The sequence below is a fragment of the Thalia democratica genome, chromosome 5, assembly GCF_965202585.1.
Source record: "Thalia democratica chromosome 5, ktThaDemo2.hap1.1, whole genome shotgun sequence".
In the NCBI taxonomy this organism is placed as follows: Eukaryota; Metazoa; Chordata; class Thaliacea; order Salpida; family Salpidae; genus Thalia; species Thalia democratica.
Window position 1 is genome coordinate 47,471,586 of NC_139169.1, and position 25,309 is coordinate 47,496,894.

The following is a 25,309-nucleotide window of genomic DNA, read 5'->3' on the forward strand; positions in this document are numbered from 1 at the left end:
AAATCGTTCAACAAGATGTTTTTGTGATATTTGCTAAATAAAAATAAGTTTACTTGCTGAAAGTTCAAAGGTCGCATTTTCTATAAGCAACCAAGTATACATACGTGTAAGGTAGATCTATAATACTAAATGCAAAATTATATGTTTTCCAATTAAACAACAGTTTATAAAATAGAATTACGATAGAACATTTTATATTTTTTATAATAAACATAATATTCAAGTTTGAACTATAGCCATTTTTTCAAAAGTTTAATAACAGTTTTATGTAATGACAAACTTAATTCGAGAACGATTTGGGTATAAATATTATAAAACTTGTTACATATTTTTTCAGCATATAAAGTTATAAAAAAAATCAATATATACACTGGTTTATAAATTTTCTTTATTAACTAATATATTATAATTTATTGTTGTGGTTTATTTACAGCTTCAGGCACGGATAATTGGTCCATAATAAATTGATAAAACTTTAATACCATATCAAAGAATATTTTAAAATAAACTATGCCTTAGGCAGAACGACATATTTTAAGCTGATACTTAATCGTTTAATCTTATAATATATTGATAAATTCTACATGAGTTTTCATGCAAATTGGATATCTTTTATATCAAAGTAAATTTGTTTAGTTATTTGTAATATAATTCTTAACTACTTTTTTTTAAATACCAAGGTTTTTTTAAATAAGCATATCAATCAGAGATGCAGCTTAATTGAAAAAGTTTACAATGTATAAAAGTTTTCTGACTTGACACACAAAATAAATAATTTTCAAAAATAATTAAAAAGTATTTTATTCAAATATTACTAAATAACAAAAGTATCTGACAATTACATTTGAGTACTTTCAACATGTAAAAGCACAAATATTTTGTAGAATTAAAATGTCATACAAAAAAAGAGTATAAAAGTTTTATGACAGTTCTAAATTTCTTTTAATCTGAACTCAATTTGTAAACAGCTTTTAAAAAATATACTACATAATAATATTAGTTAACATTTAAAAGTTAAAAAGTAAATGAAAAGTTTGTATTTCTTCAAAACTGTTTACGATTGTTAGTGCAAGTCTCAATACTAACTTTTTAAAATTTATACTATCAAACTTTATTAAGTTATACTTAATTTGATCAAAAAACTAGAATGGTATAAAAGTTTGCAAAAACCAACAAAACTAAATATTTATCATTAAAAAACAACTTATTAACCAGAATTAATTCATAAAAATATTGTTCTTTTTCACAAAAAACATCAGTGAAGCACAGATTTATTTTTAACCTAATTAAGCAGTTTCTAAGTAAACAGTTTTGCTGTAATTTAAAATATTTAAGGGGAAGAAATTTTGTGGTCATTAGATAATATAATTCAGTTTAAACCTTTCATGATTTTAAATATAACTACCTCATTTGAAACATTACAAGTACTTAAAACTAAATGTCGATAAAAAATAAATAAAACATAGTATAGACGAATAAAAAAGTACAAACTTATAAAGCTTTGTATCTGCCATATAAACGTAACTTAGTTTATAAAATTAAGTAAAAATAATAATTTTCTATGTACTGTGTTCAAAATTTTTAAGTTGAATTCCATTATTAGTAATTATCTTTTTTTTTTTTTTGCTTAAGCTGTATCCTTACTTTACAATGATAAAAAGCTTCCTTATTTAAAGTGTTTTTCAAGTAAAAAAATTAAAAAAATTGTTATAAGTTTTACTACAACGTATTTTCTAACTAGCCAAAACATATATTTATTCAACATTACAACACTGTTTTTGATAATTATTTTATTTTAATGTACGAATAAATCACAATACATGTCTGATAAAATAAAAATTCATAAGATGCCTAACGAAAAAATTTTTAAAACAGTGGTGAAAAAAATTTGAATCTATTTTAACTTTTCCTATTTTGTGTAGTATATAAAAAACAATTCAAAGTTTTAAAACTTCTGTTCCTAAAGTGCAAATTAAAATAGTAACCTGTTTTATAAGTCAGGATAATTAATACTTAAAATAATTAATCTCATTTAAAACATCTTAAATACTGCTAAAATGAAGCTGCAAAACAAAATTAATAAGTTTTTGCGCACCAAAAACAGAGGGAGGATTTAAAATAGTTCATTAAAAATTTATGCTAGCCTAAACGCAGTTGCAACACAATGAAATTTTATTAGTTTAACAAAATTATTTACATGTAGCTTCAAGCAATTAGAACCATCATAGATAAAATTAGTTATAAGACTGTTGATTTTAAACTTATTATTCAAGTTGCATAAAAACATAAATTGTATAAACAATAGCGCTTAAACAAATAACTTACAAAAATTATAGTTACAGTATTATAAATTTTATAACATATATTTAACAACAAAGCAAATATAGTATAAATAACGCATCTAATGTAGTTCGAATATTATTTAAATATACATAAAAAAAGCACAATTTTGATGTATAAAGAAACAATAGTTTAAAATATTTAAAAACTATTTAAAGCTCATACCAATTTGTGTATAAAACTAATCGACAAAATCATTAAATAAATATAACACGCACCTTTTGTTTACAATTACAGGTATCAATCTGTAATTTTTATACCAGAGCTGCACCTTCCACTTTAAATAAATTTTAATTTCCTTTATTAAAAAATTAAACATTGTTACATTTGTATCTAAATCTATATACTCAGACTAATTGTTTAATGTATAAATCTACTTAAAATCACAGCAATAAACTGAGAAAACTTAAAAATGCTTTTCTTGAATTTAAAATTTCAAGTTACAGAAAGCTCATACAAAAAAACTATAATTTATCTAATTTAATAAACAAATTAAATAAGACATTTTTCCATTTTGTTAACAAGAATTAATTTGTTCAATATTAAATAAAATCATTAAAATACCTATACAGTCTTTTTCTCATATAGAGCACTCTTTACACTAAATTGCGACTAGAACTCATAACATGTGTTTCATTGGATAAAGTAGCAAAGAGACTACTTAAAATTAGATTTCATCTTTCACACCAGATATCATCATTTTTAACATTTGTAAGTTTAAGGCGCGGGTGTTTAGGGTTGGGAGGTTGTTGAAACTACACAATCGTTCGGAGGTGGTTTAAGGCGCGGGTGTTTGGGGTTGGGAGGTTGTTGAAACTACACAATCGTTCGGAGGTGGTTGGGTTACAACAGAGGTTTGCTGCATCGGTTGAGACGGCAAAGATTTTACCATGGTGACGTTTAAAGGAGCTGTAGACACTTTAGCTTGAGCAAGGACTTGATTGGCTACTTGTTGAGCCGTCGTCATGTTAACTTGTGGCTGAAGCGATGCTTGCATCTGGAAAGTATTTTGTATAAAGCAACAGTTAATTAGCATTTTGAAAGTTAGCTTAAAGAAATATATATGCTTTTTTATTTATTAATATTTACTGTTGTGAGCTTACAACTTCGATAAGTGAACAAATATTAGGAACAGTTTACATTTCTAGTCAAAAGTGTTTAAAACTATTAAAACATCAATAAAAAATATTAAATTACAACTAATATTAGACTTTTGAGTTAAACTTTCAAAATCAATTAAAAGTGTTTAAAAATTAATTAAACATTTAACATTAAGGACAACAATTAAAAAAGCATAAAAATTAGATTCAATTTTTTAAGATAGATCACTAAAAACAATTAAGCACAACTTTTAAAACTTTTTCACTGCATTGGCCATTACACCAGTAGTTTTAAATTTAGCAAAAAAAAGTAAAATCTCAGTTTAAAAAATTTTAATAAAAAAAGTTTATTTTATATAAATGATCAACTATAAATTTTTATAAATGATTACTACAGTACTAGTAGGTGTGTAAAGTCAAATAAGCAAAAAAAAGGATTACTTTTACTTAAAAGTTGTTCATTGATTTCTTAAGAAAATTTCAAACTTTTGAAGAAAAAAATTTTAGAAACGGTGATTAAATTTCAAGTTACTGCAAGTAATTTGACTAACAATCTTTTTTTAGTTAAAAAATAATCATAATTGTTTTTTTAACTTTCAGGTTTACAATAAAGTTTCAGTTTCATGTAATAAAGTTTGAAATGAAATATTAAGTCAATTTTAGGATTTATCATTCCCAAGACATTAAATAAGAAAATTATTGATTCTAAAACTGAAGTAAAATATTTATATTTATTGTACTATTTTTCATAACTAAAAACAGGGTTCGTACGCAAAGTTTTATAATTTAAAAGTAACATGACCCGATTTAGACTAAAATTTTATCTAATCCTTGTTGATCGGCCACCACTTGGTCTTATAAGTAGATGAAACGAGGTAGTCTATTAATTTATTTGTAACGGTTTACCTATAAAACATAGTTTTTTTTTAGTAATTTTTATATGTTTTCAATTCCATTGTTTTATTAGACGAAATTCCATAAAAATATCATAAGAACTTAAGTTGTCATGTAACCGCTACAAACATGTTTAACAATTTATATTCACAATATTAGGTCACTCAATCTTGAGTTTTTTAAATAATTTAAAGTACAGCAAACCGTATAAAATAAAAATGTTTCTAAAATAAAAATAAAAAAAGTATAAAGCAAACATATTTTAGAAAACAGCTACTTTAAGTATTATAACTTTTTTTTTTTATAAGAAATTTTTATTTAGGTTAAAATATTTTGTTTTAAAAATTTAGTTATAAATATCAATCATTTGTACTGACATACCATAATATTTTACCGGGTGTATTCAAAAATCTGCAACTAATTTGTATATGTCAAAACAAGTCTAAGGATAAAAAGTTGTAGATTTAAAAGTATCAAATTTTTTAATAAGATCTTTTATTTTAAAACAAACTTATCTCTAAAAATATATAATATTTTTTTTAATTGTATTTACCAACATTGTAAACATGTAGAAAATAAAACTTTAATAGAAAATATTTTACTCCTTTTAGTTTATTTGTAGAGCTCAACCCATATCCTTAACTAATTTTACACAAAATAATTAACTAAAAATACACCCCTACCCCTAAACCCATCTTACCAAAACATACAACAAAAAAATCAAAAAAAAAATTTAAATTATTAAAAATTAATAATCGTAAATCTATATTTTGTTATTCTTAGTGTTTTTTTAGTATCAGCAAAATATTTTTTGAATGCACCCTATTTCACCAATATTGCTTTAAATATTAATAAAACTTTTAAAACAAAAATAAAAATTTGAATTACAAATAAATTCGCAACTTCATAACTTAATTTAAAAAAAAAGATTTTCTAGTTTCTTTTTAATAACTCAAAAATTCTCAAAAAATTGAACTCACAATAAAAACTAATTTAGCCTGAAGAGTTGAACCCTGTGAAAACAATTTCAACAAACAAAAAACAAATCATAAGACCTAAAACATAGATACCATAAAAAATAGCTTAAAAATTACAATACTTTATAAATTTATTTTGCTTTCAAAATGATTCGTGATTTTAGTGTAAATATATAAAGCAAACTTGTTGTTGTTGCTGTTGTTGCATGGAAAGAGGTTGGTGATGAATAGTTGAAGGAGTTGGAAACTTGTTCAACATCTGATTGCCTCCTGGTTGCTGCTGATTCAATCTTTGTTGGTTCACGAAATGATTTCTCTGCTGCCACATCTGCTGCTGATTCACCTGGCCGACCATTTGCTGCTGGCTCATTTGCATTGAATTTTGCGGTTGAGTCATTTGTGTGAGATTTTGTTGGTGGTTCAACTGAACTGAACCTTGTTGCTGGTTAAATTGAATTGGGTTTTTTTGCTGCTGGTTTTTATGTATTATATTTTGCTGCATGGAGTTTTGTTGGTGATGCGAATGTGGGCTTGGAACTGGCTGGGTAAACGGACTTGCCGGACTCTAAAAATACGTTCAGGTGTTGCTTTTTAAGAATGGTGGAAAGATTACATGGGTACGTACTCGATTTAAATTTAAAATATATGATATAGAAGTTACATTGTTAAAAACCTCTAAAACAAAGTTTTAAAAAGAAAAAGTTTAAAGAAGAAGCAGATAATATTCAGTAACTTATGCAAGTTATATAAACCTCATAAAAAAGATTAAACACTTGAATTTACTAAAAATAAATTACTAAAATTCTATAACATCTTAAAAAGGTACTTTAAAAGACTTTTTATTTAAATGTTAGTTAGAAAATAACAATTAAATTAAAACTAAAAATTAATGTTCTTAAATGCGTGTTTTATATATATATTTTTTTTAAATTAAAGCTTTAAAATATTAGAGCTTCTATAGGTTTATAAACGGTATGATAGGGTATGTTTTTTTTCTCATAATAGGTGATTTTTTAATTTACGCATACTATAGTTAAACATTTTCGTTTTATAAATACATTGAAATTATTTCAAAAATAATAGTTTTAACATAACAAACAACAAGCAAAAACGTATTTAAAACGAACCAATCATAAAGACAGCAGAAGTTTTAAAAGCTTTACTTAAGTAGTTGATTTCAATAATCTATTTAATGCAATAAAACTTAAGATAAAGTTCAAAGCATCTTGTGTACCTAGATATTGAAAAGGGAACCCGAAACAAACCGTAAGAGATTGCTGATTTCTGTTTTGCTGTAACTTGAGAGGATTCATCATTTTAACTTGTTTGTTTTCTGCATTAAGCTGAACTTGTTTTTGCTGCTGCTGCATTTTAACGAAGCCTTGTTGTTGTCTCATTATTTGTTGAGAAGGAATTATTTGCGGGGTTTTCTGAGAAATTTGCATCATGGGCGAGCGTTGCTGTTGATACTGAATTCCTGAGAAACTATGTTGCTGAATTGCGCTGTTGTTAGGAGAAGGGGTAGTTGCTAACCTGGCAGTTTATTGATATTTTAATATTCATTCATCATGGTAAAACTGCCGAGGATGTTTTTGTAGAAACTTAGTTGAAGACAATTTACTATTTTTTTACTATGATTAATGATTACAAAAAGTATGCAATTCAAAACAGTTTAAGTTGTAGGTAAATAAAAACATTGTTTAATTATAAATACCTGTCTGCAGCCAAAGGAGACATTTGTGATATGTAAGAACTACTGCTGCCTGGCCTCTGCTGGTTCTTGTTGCCTGTTTTCTGTTGCTGCTTAATATACTGTTGTCCCATATGTTGATTTCTCATAGCTTGCTGTCGGTTTAAATGCTGAAGTTGTTGAGGTCTTTGTTGTTGCACCAGCTGTTGTTGTTTCATTTGTTGGGGATTTTGCATAAGTTGATGCTGTTGTTGGCCTACCTAAAATTGAAATAAAATAATATCATTTTGGGTTACTGATAAATTTTATTTTTAAACAATTTAAAAAGACTTGCTAAATTAAACGCTTAACATTGCAAGAATAAGTTCTCACTCTAGAATAAATTTCAAATTTTAGTAGAAGAAAAACCTGTAAATAGAAACTTATAGCTGAGTTAAAACTTAATAAAATAAGACTAAATTGTGAAAAAGGTGATTTACCTCCCCCTATGCCCATATTTAGTTTTAAAGATTTCAACTTACCATCAGCGGTATTGATCTCTGATTAAGGCCAATCGGATGTTGAAGTCTTTCTTTTTGTTGATTAAAAAGCAGCTGCTGATGAACTTGTGACTGTCGATGTTGCTGCCCTTTGTCTGGATTTTTCTGGTGAAAGTTTGCAGCAATGGGAACCGACGATTGAATCGTCTTCTTTTTATGCAAGATAGATTTCTTTTCGTTTTCCTGCTTCCTCTTTTCTGACTTAACTCTGCTGCTGATTTCGTTAGCAATTTTACCTTGGTTTTCAACGAGCTTTTTCTTCATGTTGTAGGCCTGCTGGCTTAACATCGCTCTTACATTGTGCACATCTCCCCAGCTAGTACAATTTGATTTTCTTGTAATAGTTGGTTTTCCATTACTGAAATTCGGAGACGGCAGTTGAGGATTTTTCTTGAATGCAACACTTTGGATCTGATTATTTTCTTTAGCACAGCACAGAATTCTGTAGATATCTGTCAACTTTGGATCTTCTCCATCCTCTAAAAGCTTTGTCAGTTGCGGATTTGAGCTTATATTTGAATTGTTATTGTTAACACTCTTCTGCGCAGCGATTGGCTTTCCGTTTGTTTTGTTAAGTGACAATTTTCTTTTAGTTTCAGAAAATCTTGGTTTAGCAACTGGCTGTTTTGCGCCACTTTGACCAGCAGAATTCGGTCTTGATGTTGGTGTTTGAGGTATAAACTCTTGTTTAATTCTTATACCTGGATGAGGTATGTTAGGCTGTATAAATTTCTGTTGCTGGTTAGGTAGCGGCATAGAAGGGCTTGGTTCAACTTGATGAGGACTAATAACCTGAGAATTTTGAGAGGCAAGAATCATTCTTTGCCGCTGCTGTTGGTGATAAAACTGCTGCTGCTGACTCATAAAAACTTGTTGGTGGTTCGGTGGAGGAAAACTTTGCTGTTGGTTTTTTATTTGCTGAATTTGGTTGGAATGCTGTTGTAAAAAAATTGGTTCGGTTTTTACCTGATGCTGTGTTACCGATGGCTTCTTTTTCTTTGAAGGCCTTTTTTTCTTTGGTTTTGCAGTCTGCTGAGCTTGCTGCTGAATTCCAGATAATGGAGACTGAGTAGAAATCTGACTTGACTGCTGCTCACCATTTGATAACAAATCAACCAATAGTGGCGCTTGATGCTGGTTTTGTTGCGTCGACTTCATATTAAACTGCTGGGGTTGCGGTTGAACACTGTTTGCTGTTTGGAACTGTTGTTGTTGCTGGGAGAGAATAAAGTTCGTATTTTTGCTGCTAACGTTTATAATCTTGTTGGCATTTTGCTGTTGCCACAAAATCTGTGGCTGCTGTCTTTGCATGAGCGCCAGCTTATTTGTCTGATGAACTTGTTGATTTTGCTGCATGTTTTGTGAATTCATGTACACTTGCTGCTGCATACCTAAAATTAAAAAAACTTTATTTTATCCACCAGAAATAATTACATAATGAATATAGTTAACTTAAATCACTTATTTGTTACTTCTTAAATAAACGATGTAAAAATAAAATTATTTAATATAAATATTATTAGTAATTTAGATTTTCGGAGACGGCAGTAGATTTTCGGTTCAATGTTTTTATGATATTAAAGATTAAACTCAAAATATTAATTGTTTACTATTTTAAGTACTGTATAAACCCAGTGTAAAATTTTGATAAATACATTTTTACGTAATCTTATTTTCGCAGATTTCATCAAACAAACGTTTCTGAAAAATATACTTTCTTAAGCAAAATTACCTTTAAAACAAATACTCGTTTAACTAAAAAAAATTCTACCGTACTAATAAAATTTCTACATAAAAATGTTTTGATAAACTTGTGGCTTAGTGAGTACTTACAAAAAAAAATCATACACTATTTTAACACATGCACGTTTTTAGCCAGGCATCCTTCAAAATTTTTCATTGTATTTAGAATTTCCGGTTTTGCATTTTTGAATATAGTTAAACAATTTAGTATTGTGTTTTTATAAAATAGATTACAAATAGTTAGAAATAATATAACTCTATGTAAATATCGATTACAATCAAACATAAAAAGAAAACTTATTCAAACTATGCAGGTAAAATTTAATTTTCATTATTTATTTTAATTTTATTATACAAATAGTATTTCAACTTATATTAATATGAACTAACGTAAAAACTATTTCCTAAATACGTGTATTTAAATTGTAGCTATCTAAAAATTTTAATGAGAGAGATATTACATTTTTAATATGCAAATACATACTTGTTTAAAATAATCAATAATTATTGACCAAATTCTACACATTTAACAAGCTACAAATATTATGTACCTTAACAATTCAAAAGCAATTTCTAAAATAAAACATACTTTTGACATTAAAGAAAAAGTCCTATGGTTTAAAAAAAACCACAATTTTAAAAGTTTTGCTAACTTAAAATATACAAGCTTCAAATAATGTATTTAGATTGTATTACATAAATCTTATATGAACTATTATTTAAATATTCTAATAAATTAATTGAAATAATATGGTGTATTTAACTTATACCATTAAAGAATTTACTAAGATTAACGTTTTGATATGGTTATAAAACATTGATTAACGTACTGAAAAAATAGTATGACCTAAAAAAATCAAATTATTTAATAAACATAAAAAAATTAATTAAAGCAAGTTAAGTCCTATAAGCACTATTAAGCCTTCGTTTAAACTGGATATACTATTGTAATGTATGCACTACAAGATCTTTTTAAGAATATTTGCGAGCTTTAACTCTAAAGCTATATTTGCTTATAATAGAAGGCGAAAACAACAAAAAGGCGGTCAAAACTTACGAGGAATATGTCCGTGAAGTAAGTAAAGCGACAATTGTATAGTTAAACTTCGGCTTAAACAAACAAAGGGAAGCAAGAAAAAAGAAATAAGCGGGGAGGCAGTGTGAGAGAGGGTTTTGAATTTTTAATAAGCTGTTGTGTTTCTTCAGCACGCTCGTAGGTCCCAGCGCGAAGCTCGTTTAAAATATGCCTCTTTATCAATTTGTAAAATCGTTTAACTAAACGTAACGATCGCACACAGAATTAAACAATAGCTTTTATAATCATATGATTACAACAAATACAAAATGCATATTTTAAAAATTGTATACATTAGACAACAATCCAAAGCTCATTTTCAAAATTTTTTTTTATAATATTGGTAACATTAGTTTGACAATAATACTTGAGTAATTTATGTTTCAGCTTTGTAATAATTTTTTTAAAGATTACATATGTTGTGTTGGAATTAAAAGGCAAAGTATAAATAGGATGTTTTTTACACCTACATTTCTATAATACACTGAACTTTTCATTTCATTAAGATGTGATAAACAAAAAACTTGTAATAACAATTGATTTAAATAAAAAATTAAATAAGTAATAAAGAGTTTAATAATATTTTATTTTTATTTTTATTAAAACGATTGTTTCAGTGAACAATAATGTCTTTTACATTGTAAAAAGCCGTCTCACTAATATTTTAGGCAACCAAAACTTATAAAATGTTGTAAAGAAGATTCAAAAAGACAACAAATGCAAAACAGTTTTCATTAAAAAACTAATCAGAAAGCTAGCACTAAATGTACACATCACTGTAACGCACATCAGTTAAAGTTGATAGACTTATTTTGGACGACTTCAAAAAAGAAACGAGAAGTCAAAAGTTATATACAGTGCAGAGTTGTCCCTGGACTAAATTGGAGATTATCAAATTTATGGATATATTTAGTATATATAAAATAAACCTTTAAAGTCTTTTCAAAATACATTTTAAGATATGAGAATTTAAACAACTTTAATATTAAAAAAAAATATCTTATAACTTAAAAGTTTAAAATTTTTATACTTTTGTTATTGTTAGAAATAAATTTTATTATTTTAAACAACTCAAAACAAACAAAAATGAATTTAAGCGCACAATATATATTAAATGACCATGTTATATAATCTAAAACACTTCCTTAATCCAAAAAATCATTATACTATTTAAATAAAATAACTTAAGAAGATGAATATATACCATTCAGTGTGTAAAAGTTGAATATTTACGAGGAACTTTAATAAGATACATAGTTTAATTAACTGTTACAACAATAAAAATTAATTTGAAAATTTTTAATTTTTCATGAAAAACTTGCAAACAAAAACACTATTTCTTTTTCTCTTCAGCACGCACGATTTATTAGAATAGTTGGAATTTTATTATTATAATATTACTATTATAATATGTTATAACTTAAAAATAAAAATATTATCCTAAATATTTACTATAAAAACAGTTATTAAAACAAAATTTATGGTCTTTTTAACTATATTTAGCACAAGAATAAAATTAGAAGATGAACAATATGCAATGAAAATTAATGGTGCTCCTATTTTAGGAATAGACGTAACTTCTTTTCAAATAATATTAAATTTAAATATATTTTTATCAAAACAGGCTTGCAGGCTGATTGCATTGCAAATAATATATTTTTTTAACACAAAACATAAAAAATTTAATCGTAAAGCAAAAAATTGTATTAAAAAAAATATAAATAAACTTCATAATAATTTGCACATCTAGCTAGCATACGAATGTATTTACTAGTGCTAATATATATCAAGTTGATAGTATTTTAAAGTACCTAATACTGGGTAGTGAAAAAATTATTGAAAACTAATATTTTTTGATGATCTATTTAGTGTTATTACAATAAATTTTAGTATAAACTTAAACTAAAGTTCTACTCTGCAAAAAACTTAATATACACAACTTAACTTTGTATGCTGAAAATATAACATTTGGTAATTAAAAATAAGTTACTTGACTACGCCATAGCTGTATGATATCTTGTTTTAACATTTTATTTTAACACAGAATTAATTGTTTTAAAAATAAGTTAAATTATAAAATGAACTAATACAAAGCTGAAAAAGCAAATTGGATTTTTAACATTAAGAATTTTAATTCTTCGTATAACAGAACACTTTAAAAAACCTGGAGTAGTCTGCCCGACGAACTGATGGGAACTTTGCGGTTGGCCCGGTGTCTTGAATGGTTTTGATTGATCGTGTATCTTACTTCCATTCACTGCCGAGCTGTTGATGTCAAAATCAAACGAATCTTGCGAGAAGCGCTGATTGAAAACATCGTCCTGTGAAGGAGTTTGTGGCAAGTTTTGTCCACTGTTGAGGCTCTGCAGCTGAACTGACATGAGATCATCCTCAGTATTTATATCCTGATTTATGAAAGTAATTTATAGAAAGATAAAAACCAAGCGATTATCGGCTTAGATAAATATATAAAACTGTTTCAATATTACTTCATATATACAAAAAAAATATTGCATCGTTGTATTGAAATGTTTTAATGCACTTTATTACAAAAAAACTAAATATGTGCTTTATAAAAGCAATAGTAAATTGTCTTTGTATTAAAAAAACTTATTACTAATTTAGGTACTCTACTTTTTTAAATGATAATCTATTTCAATAGTAATAGTAATAACAAATATTTTTCTATTACAAACTATGATATCCTTTTACCTGAAACTCACTGCCATTGAAAAATTGTCCTGGGTCTACATCAGCAGACATAATGCTTGATGGGTTGCTTCCAAGGGACATTACTGACATTGAACCATGATCAATAACTTGCTTAGAGAATCCCCCTGGTTGCATTGAAAACATAATATCATTTTGCTTTTTCGCCATTTTAGCATTAGGTAAGACTTTACCGCCGTCTTTAGACTTTTTTCTTGGTCTTTTTCTTTGAGCAGTTATAGCACATTTCTGCATGGGAATTCCTCCGCTGTTTATTTGGATCATACCGCTACTCTCTCCTGCTACCACTGAATTCAATTTTTTTACATATTTTCAGATGGTTATAACATTAATTTTAATTTATTTTTTAAGTCAAACTATTATTATGATGGTTCATTAAGTTTGCAAACATAAACTTTTTTTTACAGAAAACGATTTTAAATTTTTCGATAAGCTTATCAAACTGTGAACTAGTTTATGTTTAAAGTTGAAATTGATAAACAAAACTTTTATACAGTATGTATTTAAATAAATTGCATAAAAACTATTAGAAACACTAAAGGTAAAAAATATATATATACAGTACTTAATTTGGTAAACAGTTAAACAGTTTGTATACCTTGTGGCTGTATAAAGTGTTCCAATTGGATGTTTCTTAAATCTATCACATCTTCATCTGTTAATTTTCAATTTCAATAACTAAAAAAGTATAACATGCAGAAGTGAAAAGGTGTGAAAAGAAACAGTTAATTATAATTAGATTTATGCTTTTAATCTTGTGACTTCACTTATTTATGTACTACTTGAAACATACCTATTCAAGTAATTCTACTAGTTAAATTTTAAGACTTGAAAATTTGTTCACCAACAGTAGACATTTATAAACATCTAAGTTGTAGAATAAAATATACCAGGTTATTTATGTTTGAACTCGAAGATCACTAAGTTTAAATTGTTTATTTTATCACTTTATATAAATAAAGTAGTTTACTTTTTTATTAGACTATCCCTAAATCTACACCAGCATAAATTAAGAGTAAAATTATATAAGAAATTCTTATTTTTATATCATGTAACTTACACAACCTAAAATGAAAAGCAACAAAGACTATAAGTTGGAACTAAACTAGTTATATAACAATATATCTAAAAAGCCAGAAGTTGGTCAATTTTACTGAGCTACATAAATAAAATAGTATTTAGAACTCTCTTAAACTGCAAAATAGTATTAAAAAACAAATAATAAAAAAGTAAAAAACAAGGTCAAGTAGTAAAGATTAAAGACTCTTAAAAACTCCAAAATCAAGATAAAATTATTGGTATTTATTTAGTCTAAGTTCACTATAAAAAAATAAAATTTCTTTGTGTGACATAATTTATAAGTATACAAAACATTTATACATTTAAAACCAAGCAAACAATTCTAGGGAGCTAAAAATCATCGGATATTAAACTCATAAAATAAAAAGATGTCATTAATTTTGTTATTTGTCATGATAACTTTTTTTCTAACATAAATTTATACATTATATCTAAGTAACACGTCTGTGAATAGATAATAAATTTTAGTTAAAGTACTGCTGAAGTACAAAAGTTAGAACATAGTGGTGAAATTGAAAAATTGCAATATAACAAACTATTTAGAAAATTATTTAAAACTATTACATTGTTAAAAAGTAAAGAAAAAATTGTGTATAGCCAAATTAGCTATCGTTATTACACCATTAAGGATACTACTTGTTTTTTACAACTTGTTCTTTTTTAGTAAATTTAATTTCAGTCACCAAATAATTTTTACTGCTTTATAAAATTTATAGTACCTAATAACTTATAAGGGATAAAAGTTGGTAAATTTAATAGGTTAAGTATAAAAAGTACAAACTAAGAAGGTTAAAAAGAGTATTTCAATTGAAATTCATTTTCTCCTATAATTATTAATCAATATCCATCAAAATTTATGTTCGTTTATTAATCTCTTAGATCTCTATTGTTACCTTTTTCTTTAATTTAGTGGTAAAAAACAAATTTTAGCTAAGTAATTTATGGCCTAATAAGATGGTAATTTAACTATACATAATTTGTTCTTTACTTTTCAACAATATAATTATTTTCAAATAATCTTTTAATGGCTTAAAAAAATGAGACTAAAAAGATAAAAGTGATTTACCACTTTACATCCTTAAAAAAATACCCTTATAGCTTTATTTATTTCAAAACACAAGTTTTGTTATATGTTTTATAGATTGTTATCATAATATATTACAAAAACAGTTAAACGTAAACTGTTTATTTCTTGTATTAAAAAACTCAAATGATTACAAAACTAAAGTACAACAAATTACACATAATACATATGTTTGAAAATTAAATCTAAAAATAACTCAACCATAGATTTAAAATTGATAGAACTGTTTCTACACATACTCAGACACCTTACTAAATAGTATATATTTATTTCAAAAACAGAGCAGGCCTAAAACTTTTGAGGGGTAAACAATTCAGATTGTTCAATAAAGAATGAGGCAAAATTAAAAGCCTATAAACATCTGCATTCAAGCAGAAGCTCAGGCGGTAGGAAAACTTATATCGATTAATCAATACCGAAGAGAAACTGTTCATCATGCAGGTTGAATATTGGTGATAAATTAATTGCAAGTTTCTTAAAAGTTGTTTAAAGATAAAATAATTACAATAGAGACTATTTTAGAAATTCGTTTTTGAAGCAAAAAAAATGTACTGATTCATCGTTATTGATTAGGATAAAAAAATAGACCAAAACAAACTTATTTTATTAAGTTTTATGATAAAACTGAGTGAAAAAATTCATACTTTAAATTATTAAAAAAAATTCTCACATTCGATATGCTTAACATTATAGACAATTAACTTTCATTTGCTTATAAACTAAAATTCAAAAATATTGTTCCAAAAAAATCATCAGCGCATTATAAATAAACAAAAGTATACTAGGTTTGTGTAAAATATGGGGTTTTGTTGAACAATTTAATGTTATTACTAAATTTGTCAAAGAGGCAAGATAAATTTGTGTCCCTGTCTTAAGGTTTTAAAAGACTTAAAAAACTGATAACCAACGAAAACCAACATCAAATGTTATCACAAAACTTTTATTCTGACCAAATACAATCAAGGACAATGGGGCTTGACCTTGCCTTTAAACATTTAAATTAATTCATTTAATTGCAATTCTAAAATACTCGGAATAAAAAAAAATCAATGTAACTTTTGAGATATCAGTTATAAAAGTTTGTGAGTTTCTTAAGGAAGGCGAAAAATACAATTTTATTAAAAAATACCTTAACCTTAATTTACAAACAATTTTCTACGGACTGTTTATTGTTTATTTCTATTATTTATTTAATATTGGAGTTTTACTTTTAATTTTGATTTAAAAAAATTTTTGAAAAATCACTTTATTTTGATCTTAAAAAATATCTTTTTAGGAATGTTAAGAGAAAACTAAAAATCTAAAAACATAAACAAGACATATTTTATGCTGATTTTAAAATTTGTAATAAAAACGACAATGAAAAATATGTATTGGAAACTTTTTACAAAAATGACTACATCTCAAAAGTAAAATAAAATTCTTATATTGTATACAAACTAACTTTTTTTTTCTTAAGCTTTTAGGTAGTTTAAATAAATTTATTTACTCCATTTGCCCTAAATTTAAGGATATAAATTAAAGAAAAAATTATATGTATATATATACATACATAATTTAGTTTTTTATAAATATAAACATTCCTTTAGAATTTCAATAAATTGTGTAAATAAATAGAACTCAATTTGTGAAAAATTAATTAAACTAACTCTCAACTTGTACAGTCAGTATACCAAGCTCATGTAATCTGTTTCCAGACTCTCTGCAAAGCATACGCAACCTTTCAACTGCCTCTTTCTTTGTCCGAAATGTAACTTTTACACTATTCCATGGCTGCACTGCAACTCGATGAAACGCTTAAAATTTGTTGTAAATAATGAATATGAGCTTTTTTAAGTTAATAATAACTTGCTAAAATACAATATAAAATTGAAAACTAATTAAAGTAGTAATAACAAATATTTAATAAAAAAAAACATACTTATTCATTGTTCTAATTGTTGTAACTTTATTTGAACAATTTTTACTAATATATATTAAATACATATTTTGACAAATATCATGAATTAGTTTAGCAATGAAATTTATTTTAGGACTAATTTTTTTTTTTAATGGTTTTAACTTAATGGTTTTCTTACAATAGGTGAAACTAAACTAGCTTTAGTAGCTTAAACTTTTAAAAAATCTTAAAATATATGTTAATATTAACAATAACCATGGTACTACATTAAATTTAAAAGTATACAATTTAGTATTAAACAAAATACTTAACTTTTATTAATAATAACTTACAGTCAGAAACAGCTTGTGATAAGCTACATTCTAACTTTTTTAATTTTTCATTAAGGTTTTGATCTGAAATGTCCGCTTTAAAGCCAATTACAACTTGACTTTTTTCATCTGTTTCATTGAACATATCTTTGATTACTTCATTGTTCATTATTTCTTTACATTAAACTATAAACCTTTAAATTTTACTAATTTTGTAAACCATAAAATAAATAAAACTAACCAATTTTTTACTTTGTAAAAGTACCTATAAAAAGTATGTTTTTCGAATAGTTTTTAAACATAAAAAACAATTCACACCTTTTTAATTAGCTTGTAATTTTTTTTTTCGTTTGTAACAATTTTGTACAATAATGTTATGTTTTAAAACAAAATAGTAATCTTTAATGATTTTGGTAGTATAAACACAAAAGAAGAGATAACTTGATAATTTTGATGAAAATGTTGAATCTTATTTTTTAGAACACAAAAAGTTTAGTAGACTCTTACAAACATAGCCTAAGGATGTGGTGCATAAAAATCTCTTGGTCATCAAGCTAGATTGATTTAATACACCTTTAAAACATATTACTTATCAATTATTTTTAATCTGTTTTAAAAAACTAATAAAGTATAATTTAAAATATTTTAAACACTATTATACATATATAAATAAAAATTTATATTCAATAACAAAAATTGTTTGTTGTGCAACAAACTTGAGTAAATAAGTCAGTTACCTATTATAATTTTTTAAGGTCAATAATTTAAACACTTAGTGAACACTAAATTATAAATTATATCTATATTATATATATTATAACAAAAATAATAATTAATATTTTACAATCTAGTAGAGTGCAATTATTAAGATAGTAATCTCATGCGTTAAAAGGCTCAAAACTTAAAAACTAAGAGGGCAGACAAATGACAAGATTTTTAGCTAGTTATTCTATTCAACCTACAATGTTTTGGTGCTTTGTTTTCACATTAATTTAAGGGTTATATGAAAATTAAAATTCGGAAAACTCAAATTACAACAATTCAAATTCTTAAAAAATATGTAAAAGACTATATTACAAAAAGTAGTAACATAAGTTTAAAAAAACAAAATATACATATGTAGATCTTATTAATATCTACAAGCATTTTTTTTTTGCAAAATGTTAAATATTTTTCAAGATATTTTTAAATGACTAAAATTAACTATGTTTTTTACTTTATTTAAGCCATATCTCAAAAATATTTAATGTTTTTCAAAAAGAAAAAAATGGTTAGTAGATATTAAAAGAACCTACATATGACAAATATACATTCCTAATTTAGTTGTGGCCCTTTCAATTTTTTTTTAGTATTTAATTGTCAGAATTTGAGTTGTTCGAAATTGAATAGTCATGCATGTAACTTGAAGCTAGTAGTTAATGTGTTTTTACTGTTTTTAAATGCAAAGTAACTCTTGAGATATAAAGGGTTGAAATTGAATTATTGAACAAATTCTTTATGGAAAGTGTCAACTAAACTGGCAAAAAAATTCATTAAAAAAACCCATATAGTTTTTTTGCAAGAACTTTTGAACTTTTTAGTCTAATTTTTATAAAATTATGAAGAACTTGTAAGAAATGATTTTTTTAATTTTGAACTTAGATACAGGGTTCTAGCACAATTTTTTTTTAATTTAGCCTGATTTTGACCGATTTAGCCTGACATTGTTTCAAAATCCCCTTTAGAAGTCATTTTGGGTATCAGAGGGTCTAAACTAGTAAATTAAGGGCATAGGTAGGGTGTAAACACCCTTTTTTAGTTTTTGATCTTACTTTATATAGTTTTTACTAAGCTACAAAATGCTTTTTACAGATTTTAAAAAATCAAAATATTTTTTTAGATATAGCCGGTCAAAGTCGGAGGTTACAATAGGATCCTTATGGGAGGCGCAAACTAAAACGGCAAAAATAGACTATTTCACTAAAAATCTATCTTCTTCTACGTTTTTTGAGATAACTACCTCAAATTTTCAGGACATGTTCCTTGATATATTTAAAAAAAAATTAAAAAATTAAAATTTTATATAAAAAATAAACAAAAAAAACAGTTTTTTTTTAGTTTTTTTGTTATAAAATTTTTATTTTTAAATTTTTTTAAATTCTGTTCAGATAGAATTTTTTAAATATTGCAAGGAACATTTTCTGAAAATTTGAGGTAGTTATCTCAAAAAACGTAGGAGATAGATTTTTAGTGATTTCTAGTTATTTGCCGTTTTAGTTTGTGCCTCCCATAAGGATCTTATTGTTGCCTCCGACTTTGACTGGCTATAACTCAAAAATTATTTTGATTTTCTTAAATCTGTAAAAATCATATTGTAGCTTAGTAAAAGCTATATAAAATAAGATCAAAAACCAAAAAAGGGTGTTTACACCCCTTATGCCCTTAACAAAATAAAAATGTCCACAAACACTACTTATAAAGAAAATAAATACTTAACAAAGTTATTTTTCAACATTTATCAATTGCTTACACAGCAACTTGAATATTTTCAACTCGTCATTTTAATTTCTGCTTCAATGAATTGCTATCTTTATCAAATTTTGGGGCTTGGTTGCAACTACCACACATCACGCATATTTAAAGTTCATGTCAAATAATCCTAGAACTCGTCAATTATAAGTTACATTTTTTAAACAACTCTTATTAGTATGTAAATGAAAAACAAAATCTAATTTAACATATATCTCAAAAACGTTATCTTATCATTGAAACATCAGAATTTTTAAAATATCTATTCAAACTAAACAATATTTTAAGCTTATGATGATATTACATAAATTATTTTAAAAAAGCCTTTTAAACGAACAAAAAAAATCATTTTATATCAACAAACTATCATTGAAATAAGTTTTTCCCATAACTTATGACATAATGCTATCACTTAACTATTTATAGTAAACTAACTAAATCATAAAAATATTAACTGTTAAAAAGAAGTTTGTTATATACCTGTTATTTTAAATACATGCTTTTATCACTTGTTTTAAACTTCTTAAATAAAAAACCAATTTTAAAATAAGCTTCATTATGCTAATCAAAAATATCTAACTGTTATAATAAACTATAATAATAAAATTAACAATAATAAAAATAAAAACTACTATCAATTCAAAAACTTGTAATATATAATTTTACTATGAAATTATGGATAGAAACTTATACATTAAAGATAGTTTTATTCCTGTGAATATATCTAACAAATTTAAATAAACAAACAGTAAAATAAATGAATTAAGTGCTAAGAGCTTTGATCTAAAAAGTATTTGGCATAAAGCTTCTAAATTATAAACTAAAACACTTAAACTAACAAAGCTATGAAAAACATAGCTGATGTAAACAAATTAAAACAAACAGCTAACTGTTGAATTAAACTGAAATGTTTATACTGTTTTATTTTTAAGAATTTTATAATTATGACGTATATGATCTACTCAAAACAAAATAACAAATATTCCTAAATTTTTTTTAGAGAATTAAAAAAAAAGGTTCAACAAAAGGTTCTCAGCATTTCTTTTCACAAATGCTGACTGATTTTGCTTTATAACTAAAATTATATTTAAAAATAAATTCACACTTTAATAAGATTTACTAAAGAAAAAGAAAAATTATTCTCAATATTTCTTAATTCAGAAGTTTTTAAGCATTTGAAATGACATAAATTGAAATTCTGAAATTTTCATGCAAAAAACTGATACTTTGCATTTTTTTTTTTAAATTAATTTAGCCGGATTTAACCTGATGCGCAAAAACCCTGTTTAATATTTTCTATTTGAAAAAAAAAGTACATGAAACCAGAGAATTTTCTTCAAATATTAGTCCAAAAAAAAAAGATTTATTATGCATGACCAAACAAAAATTAAATTTAAAAATTAAATTAAAACAGAAAATTTTGTTAAACGTTGTAAAAAACAAAACAATAACAAAAAATAAATATATATACCAATAAGTATTTTAATTCAAAAACTATTTACATAACAACATACTGCCACATTTTACATCTAAATACTTTAAATTTTCCTCCACATTTTATTAAATAAAATTTAAGTCAATAAAAGCATAAAAAACAGATTGAGGTTGAAAATATTTATTGTTCATGTTATAACTTTTAAAGGTCTACTAAAATAACAAATTTTATAACTGATGAGGACTTTTATGAAACTTAGTATTTTAATTAATTTTAAATTTAAACATTTTTTTTTATTCAACTATTTACTGTATAGAATTTTTTATCAATGACTCAATGTACACAATTATTTACGATGATGAAAACTACTGTTATTAGCTTACAAGGATTCCCACAAAAGTTTCAGAAAAAATACTATGTAAATCTATGAAAAAAAGCAAAAGTCTAAGGAAAATAATTAAAAAAATTGTCTGGTAAATGGTGTTAGAGAACAATTATATGTACCAAGCTTTTGTTGATATTCTTTTTTTACTTAATGTCAATTAAATGTTGAATCTACTGTACTTTTGACAATATAAGTTTATTTTTATAGAACAAAGTTTAATGTTTTACAGTATTTATATATTTTATATGAAATTCTTTATTTATAAGTAACTAAGACCAGAACTGTAAATGAATGCTTTCACACTTAATGTTCATAAAAGGATTTGGAAAATATCTTTGTTAAAGTAAAGTAATTAGCAACAAGGCAAGAAAAAACTTGAAATTTAAATCAATACTGTAAGAATAAATAGTATAACATAAGTAAAATATAAAAGATTGAATCATTTAAAATTAAATTAAACTCATATATCCAACAAAAAACAGCCTGATTAAAATCTTTAAATTAGCTTGAGTTTCTCAAAAAAAAACCTTGAGTTTTTCATTGAAACTCAAAAATTAAAACAAGCTGAAAATTATACATTTTGAACTAGTCTGAGTGTATGGTAACCCTGATATATGCTTACAGGCTCTATTTTGACAAACTTATATTAAATATAATAATTATGTGAAAGTGTAGAAACCCTAAAAGTTTAAACAGTTAAAAAAACAGAAAAACTCTACATACAGAATCAGGAGAGAGTTTTTTTTTCTGTTCAATTGTAAAAAGTTGCAAGTTATTTTAACTAAGGGCAATAAGGAAATTTTTGGCTCTAAGGGTTTAAATTACTAACAGTGAATAATTAAGTAGGTAATTGACTAGTAAAGGGGAAATGTCAAGTTGATGTGGGAATTTATTTTTTTGTTTTGCAAAGGGGGCGTATATGAAAATGAGTTCAGGAAATCCTGTTAAAGATAGAATATTTTTAAATAACCTACAATCAGGGTGTACCACTGAAATTTCAAAAAAAATATTTATCTTGTGTTGTAAAACAAAATTCTAGTTAAAACTAGTGATGTACCGGACCCACAATTTCGGGTCCGGCCGGACCCGGATCCGGACTTTTTTTTCAAATCAGAATCCGGCCGGAACCGGATCCGGACTTTTTTTTCAAATTAGAATCCGGCCGGAACCGGATCCGGACTTTTTTTAAATTAGAATCCGGCCGGAACCGGATCCGGACTTTTTTTTCAAATTAGAGTCCGGCCGGATCCGGATATCAGACAAAAATGGCAATATCCGGCCGGACCCGGACCCGGATAGTGAGTACGGTACATCATTAGTATAAACTAGCCTAAGTCACAATGAGGTTTTTAAAAACTAAAAAAAGTAACTTTAATCTAATAATAAGTAGAACAGCTAGCCACAAGGTTTACAAATTTAGGTGTTATTTACAATTAAAAATCTGAAATCAAGTTCATGAACAAAATACACTAGAAAATTACAAAATATTGAAAACTGGATCAGCTCAAACTCATTCAAAATCTAAAAGAAAACTAGCCTGAGTTTTTATAAAAAACTAAACTAGCCTGAGGCAGTCCAAGATTTTATAAAATTCCCAAAAATTTTCAAACTAGCAGGGTTGCCACTGTTTAAGTCAATGAAACTAGCTAGAGTGAGTATAAACAAGCCTGAGTTAGAATGAGGTTTTTAAAAACTGAAAAAATTACTTTAATATAATAATCAGTAGAACAGGTAGCAAAGGTTGACAATTTGGTAGTAAAGTTGTGGACTGATTGTGGCACACTTAACTTATTTGCACTACCCATCATAATTAAATCCTACCTTATTTAATTAATATCTAACAAATACTAAATTCTAACTGAGACTACTTTCTATAATCAGAAATGACAGTTTTGAGTGATGAATCTTTTATATGAAACACAACAAGAAATACTAGCATATACAAAATTATTAATTACTTGGGTAACACTTTAAAAAGTGGAAGCTATTTAAATCTATATCAAAAGACTTAAAACAAAAAACTAAAAATTAAATAAAACTTTTAGTAAACAAGAAACTGTAAAATTTTTAATAAACTATTAAACTATAAACCTGGCTTAAATATTTAAACAATTAAACACCAGTTGAAATATTCACTTTTAAAACAAAACACTACTTACAATAAGCATTCACAAAAAGTTCAAGATATTTTGTTGCTTCAAGCTGCTCACCAAACTAACTAACTGCTTACATATAAACTGCCTGTCATGTTCTGATGTTTTGTTGCATCAGTATTTAGTTTGAGACATTTTGTCATATGATTCTCATTGGCTCGTGCATTCAACCGTATTAACTCTAAATATTCTCTGAGCTCAACTTTAAACAACAAATAATGCAAGTATTCATTCCAAAGTTTTCAATTTTACAACATTTGTAAAGAGTTGCATTTCTAAAATGTTTGTTTCATAGTTTAAATGTAAACAAGTGTAAATTAGTCACGTGTACAAAATGAGCCAATCGGGGTAGGTGTTTAAATTTTAAGTGACGAAAATGACTCTTATTAATTAACACAGGGTTTGTTTTTAAAAAAATATTTTTCAATATGCTCTTTTTTACTAACTAGATCCGGGTCCGGCCGGATCTCTGTTAGGATCCGGCCGGACCCAGATCCGGACTTTTTTTTCAAATTAGAATCCGGCCGGAACCGGACCCGGACTTTTTTTTCAAATTAGAATCCGGCCGGAACCGGATCCGGACTTTTTTTCAAATTAGAGTCCGGCCGGATCCGGATATCAAACAAAAATGGCAATATCCGGCCGGACCCGGATAGTGAGTCCGGTACATCACTAGTTAAAACAGGGTTGTCAATTTTTTTTTGGCAAATTTTCTCCAGGTTTTAAAATTTCCTCCAAGTTTTTAGAAGAACTTATTTTTGGGTCTATTTTTGGTTTAAAGTTAAGTTTAAGGTAAAAAACTGTGTTAAATAGTATAAAAACATTGAAAAGATACTGTAAAGCTACTTCAAATGGGTTTTTTTAATTTAAAAAACTTTTGATGATGACAAAAAAACTATCTATATGGTAGATTTTTTGTATTAAATGAATATTTTTTTACTCAACATGTAAAAATTGTTTAAAATTTCAGGTTTTTCCAGTTTTCCAAGTTTTTTAACAACTCTGTGAAAAGTGAAAGTATTTGGTATTTAACTAGAATAATGTCGCACCAAATTAAACTGAAATTTTATTCATAATTATCTATATTAGGCTCTAAAGCCTAAAATTTTAGAATGTGCTTTTAATAAAATAATTACATCAATAAACTACCACTTTATGAGAAACACATCAGCATAAGGTATACACTATATTCTTAATAAATATTTATCTTTGTATTTAAAGATTCTCTTTGAAAAGAACACACCAGCGTAAGGTATGCAATGAAATCTTATTTACTACAAGGTTTAGAATAATGCACGCACTTTTATTTTTTATACCTAGTGGTGTTTTTAGGAATTTTATTAAATACTAAATAACTGTAACTAT

At 25.8% G+C, this 25,309-nt stretch overlaps 1 protein-coding gene across 2 annotated transcripts; it reads right to left on the reverse strand.

The window, feature by feature from the left end:
- Positions 1–1,924: 1,924 nt before the first annotated feature.
- LOC145835640 (uncharacterized) lies at positions 1,925–17,642 on the reverse strand. 2 transcript variants are annotated; one of them, XM_082943318.1, is made up of 11 exons: positions 17,485–17,642; positions 16,902–17,048; positions 13,687–13,743; positions 13,262–13,375; positions 13,071–13,195; positions 12,523–12,763; positions 7,523–8,931; positions 7,026–7,261; positions 6,577–6,844; positions 5,496–5,876; positions 1,925–3,337 (listed from the first exon to the last, which is right to left on the reverse strand). In XM_082943318.1, the coding sequence occupies exons 1-11, from the start codon at positions 17,630–17,632 to the stop codon at positions 3,119–3,121; spliced, it is 3,345 nt and encodes a 1,114-aa protein (XP_082799444.1). In that variant the 5' UTR covers positions 17,633–17,642; the 3' UTR covers positions 1,925–3,118. The 2 variants fall into 2 exon arrangements, with proteins under 2 accessions (XP_082799444.1, XP_082799443.1); XM_082943317.1 differs by having other exon boundaries at positions 13,071–13,375.
- Between the last annotated feature and the right edge of the window lie 7,667 nt (positions 17,643–25,309).

Coding starts and splice junctions, on each gene's coding strand:
- LOC145835640 (XM_082943317.1), bottom strand. CDS start 17,632: ATGAACAATGAAGTAATCAAAGATATGTTCAATGAAACAGATGAAAAA. Junction 17,049..17,484: donor ATCACAAGCTGTTTCTGACT/GTAAGTTATTAT, acceptor ACAAATTTTAAG/CGTTTCATCGAGTTGCAGTG. Junction 8,932..12,522: donor CGTCGGGCAGACTACTCCAG/GTTTTTTAAAGT, acceptor TTTTAATTTTAG/GTATGCAGCAGCAAGTGTAC.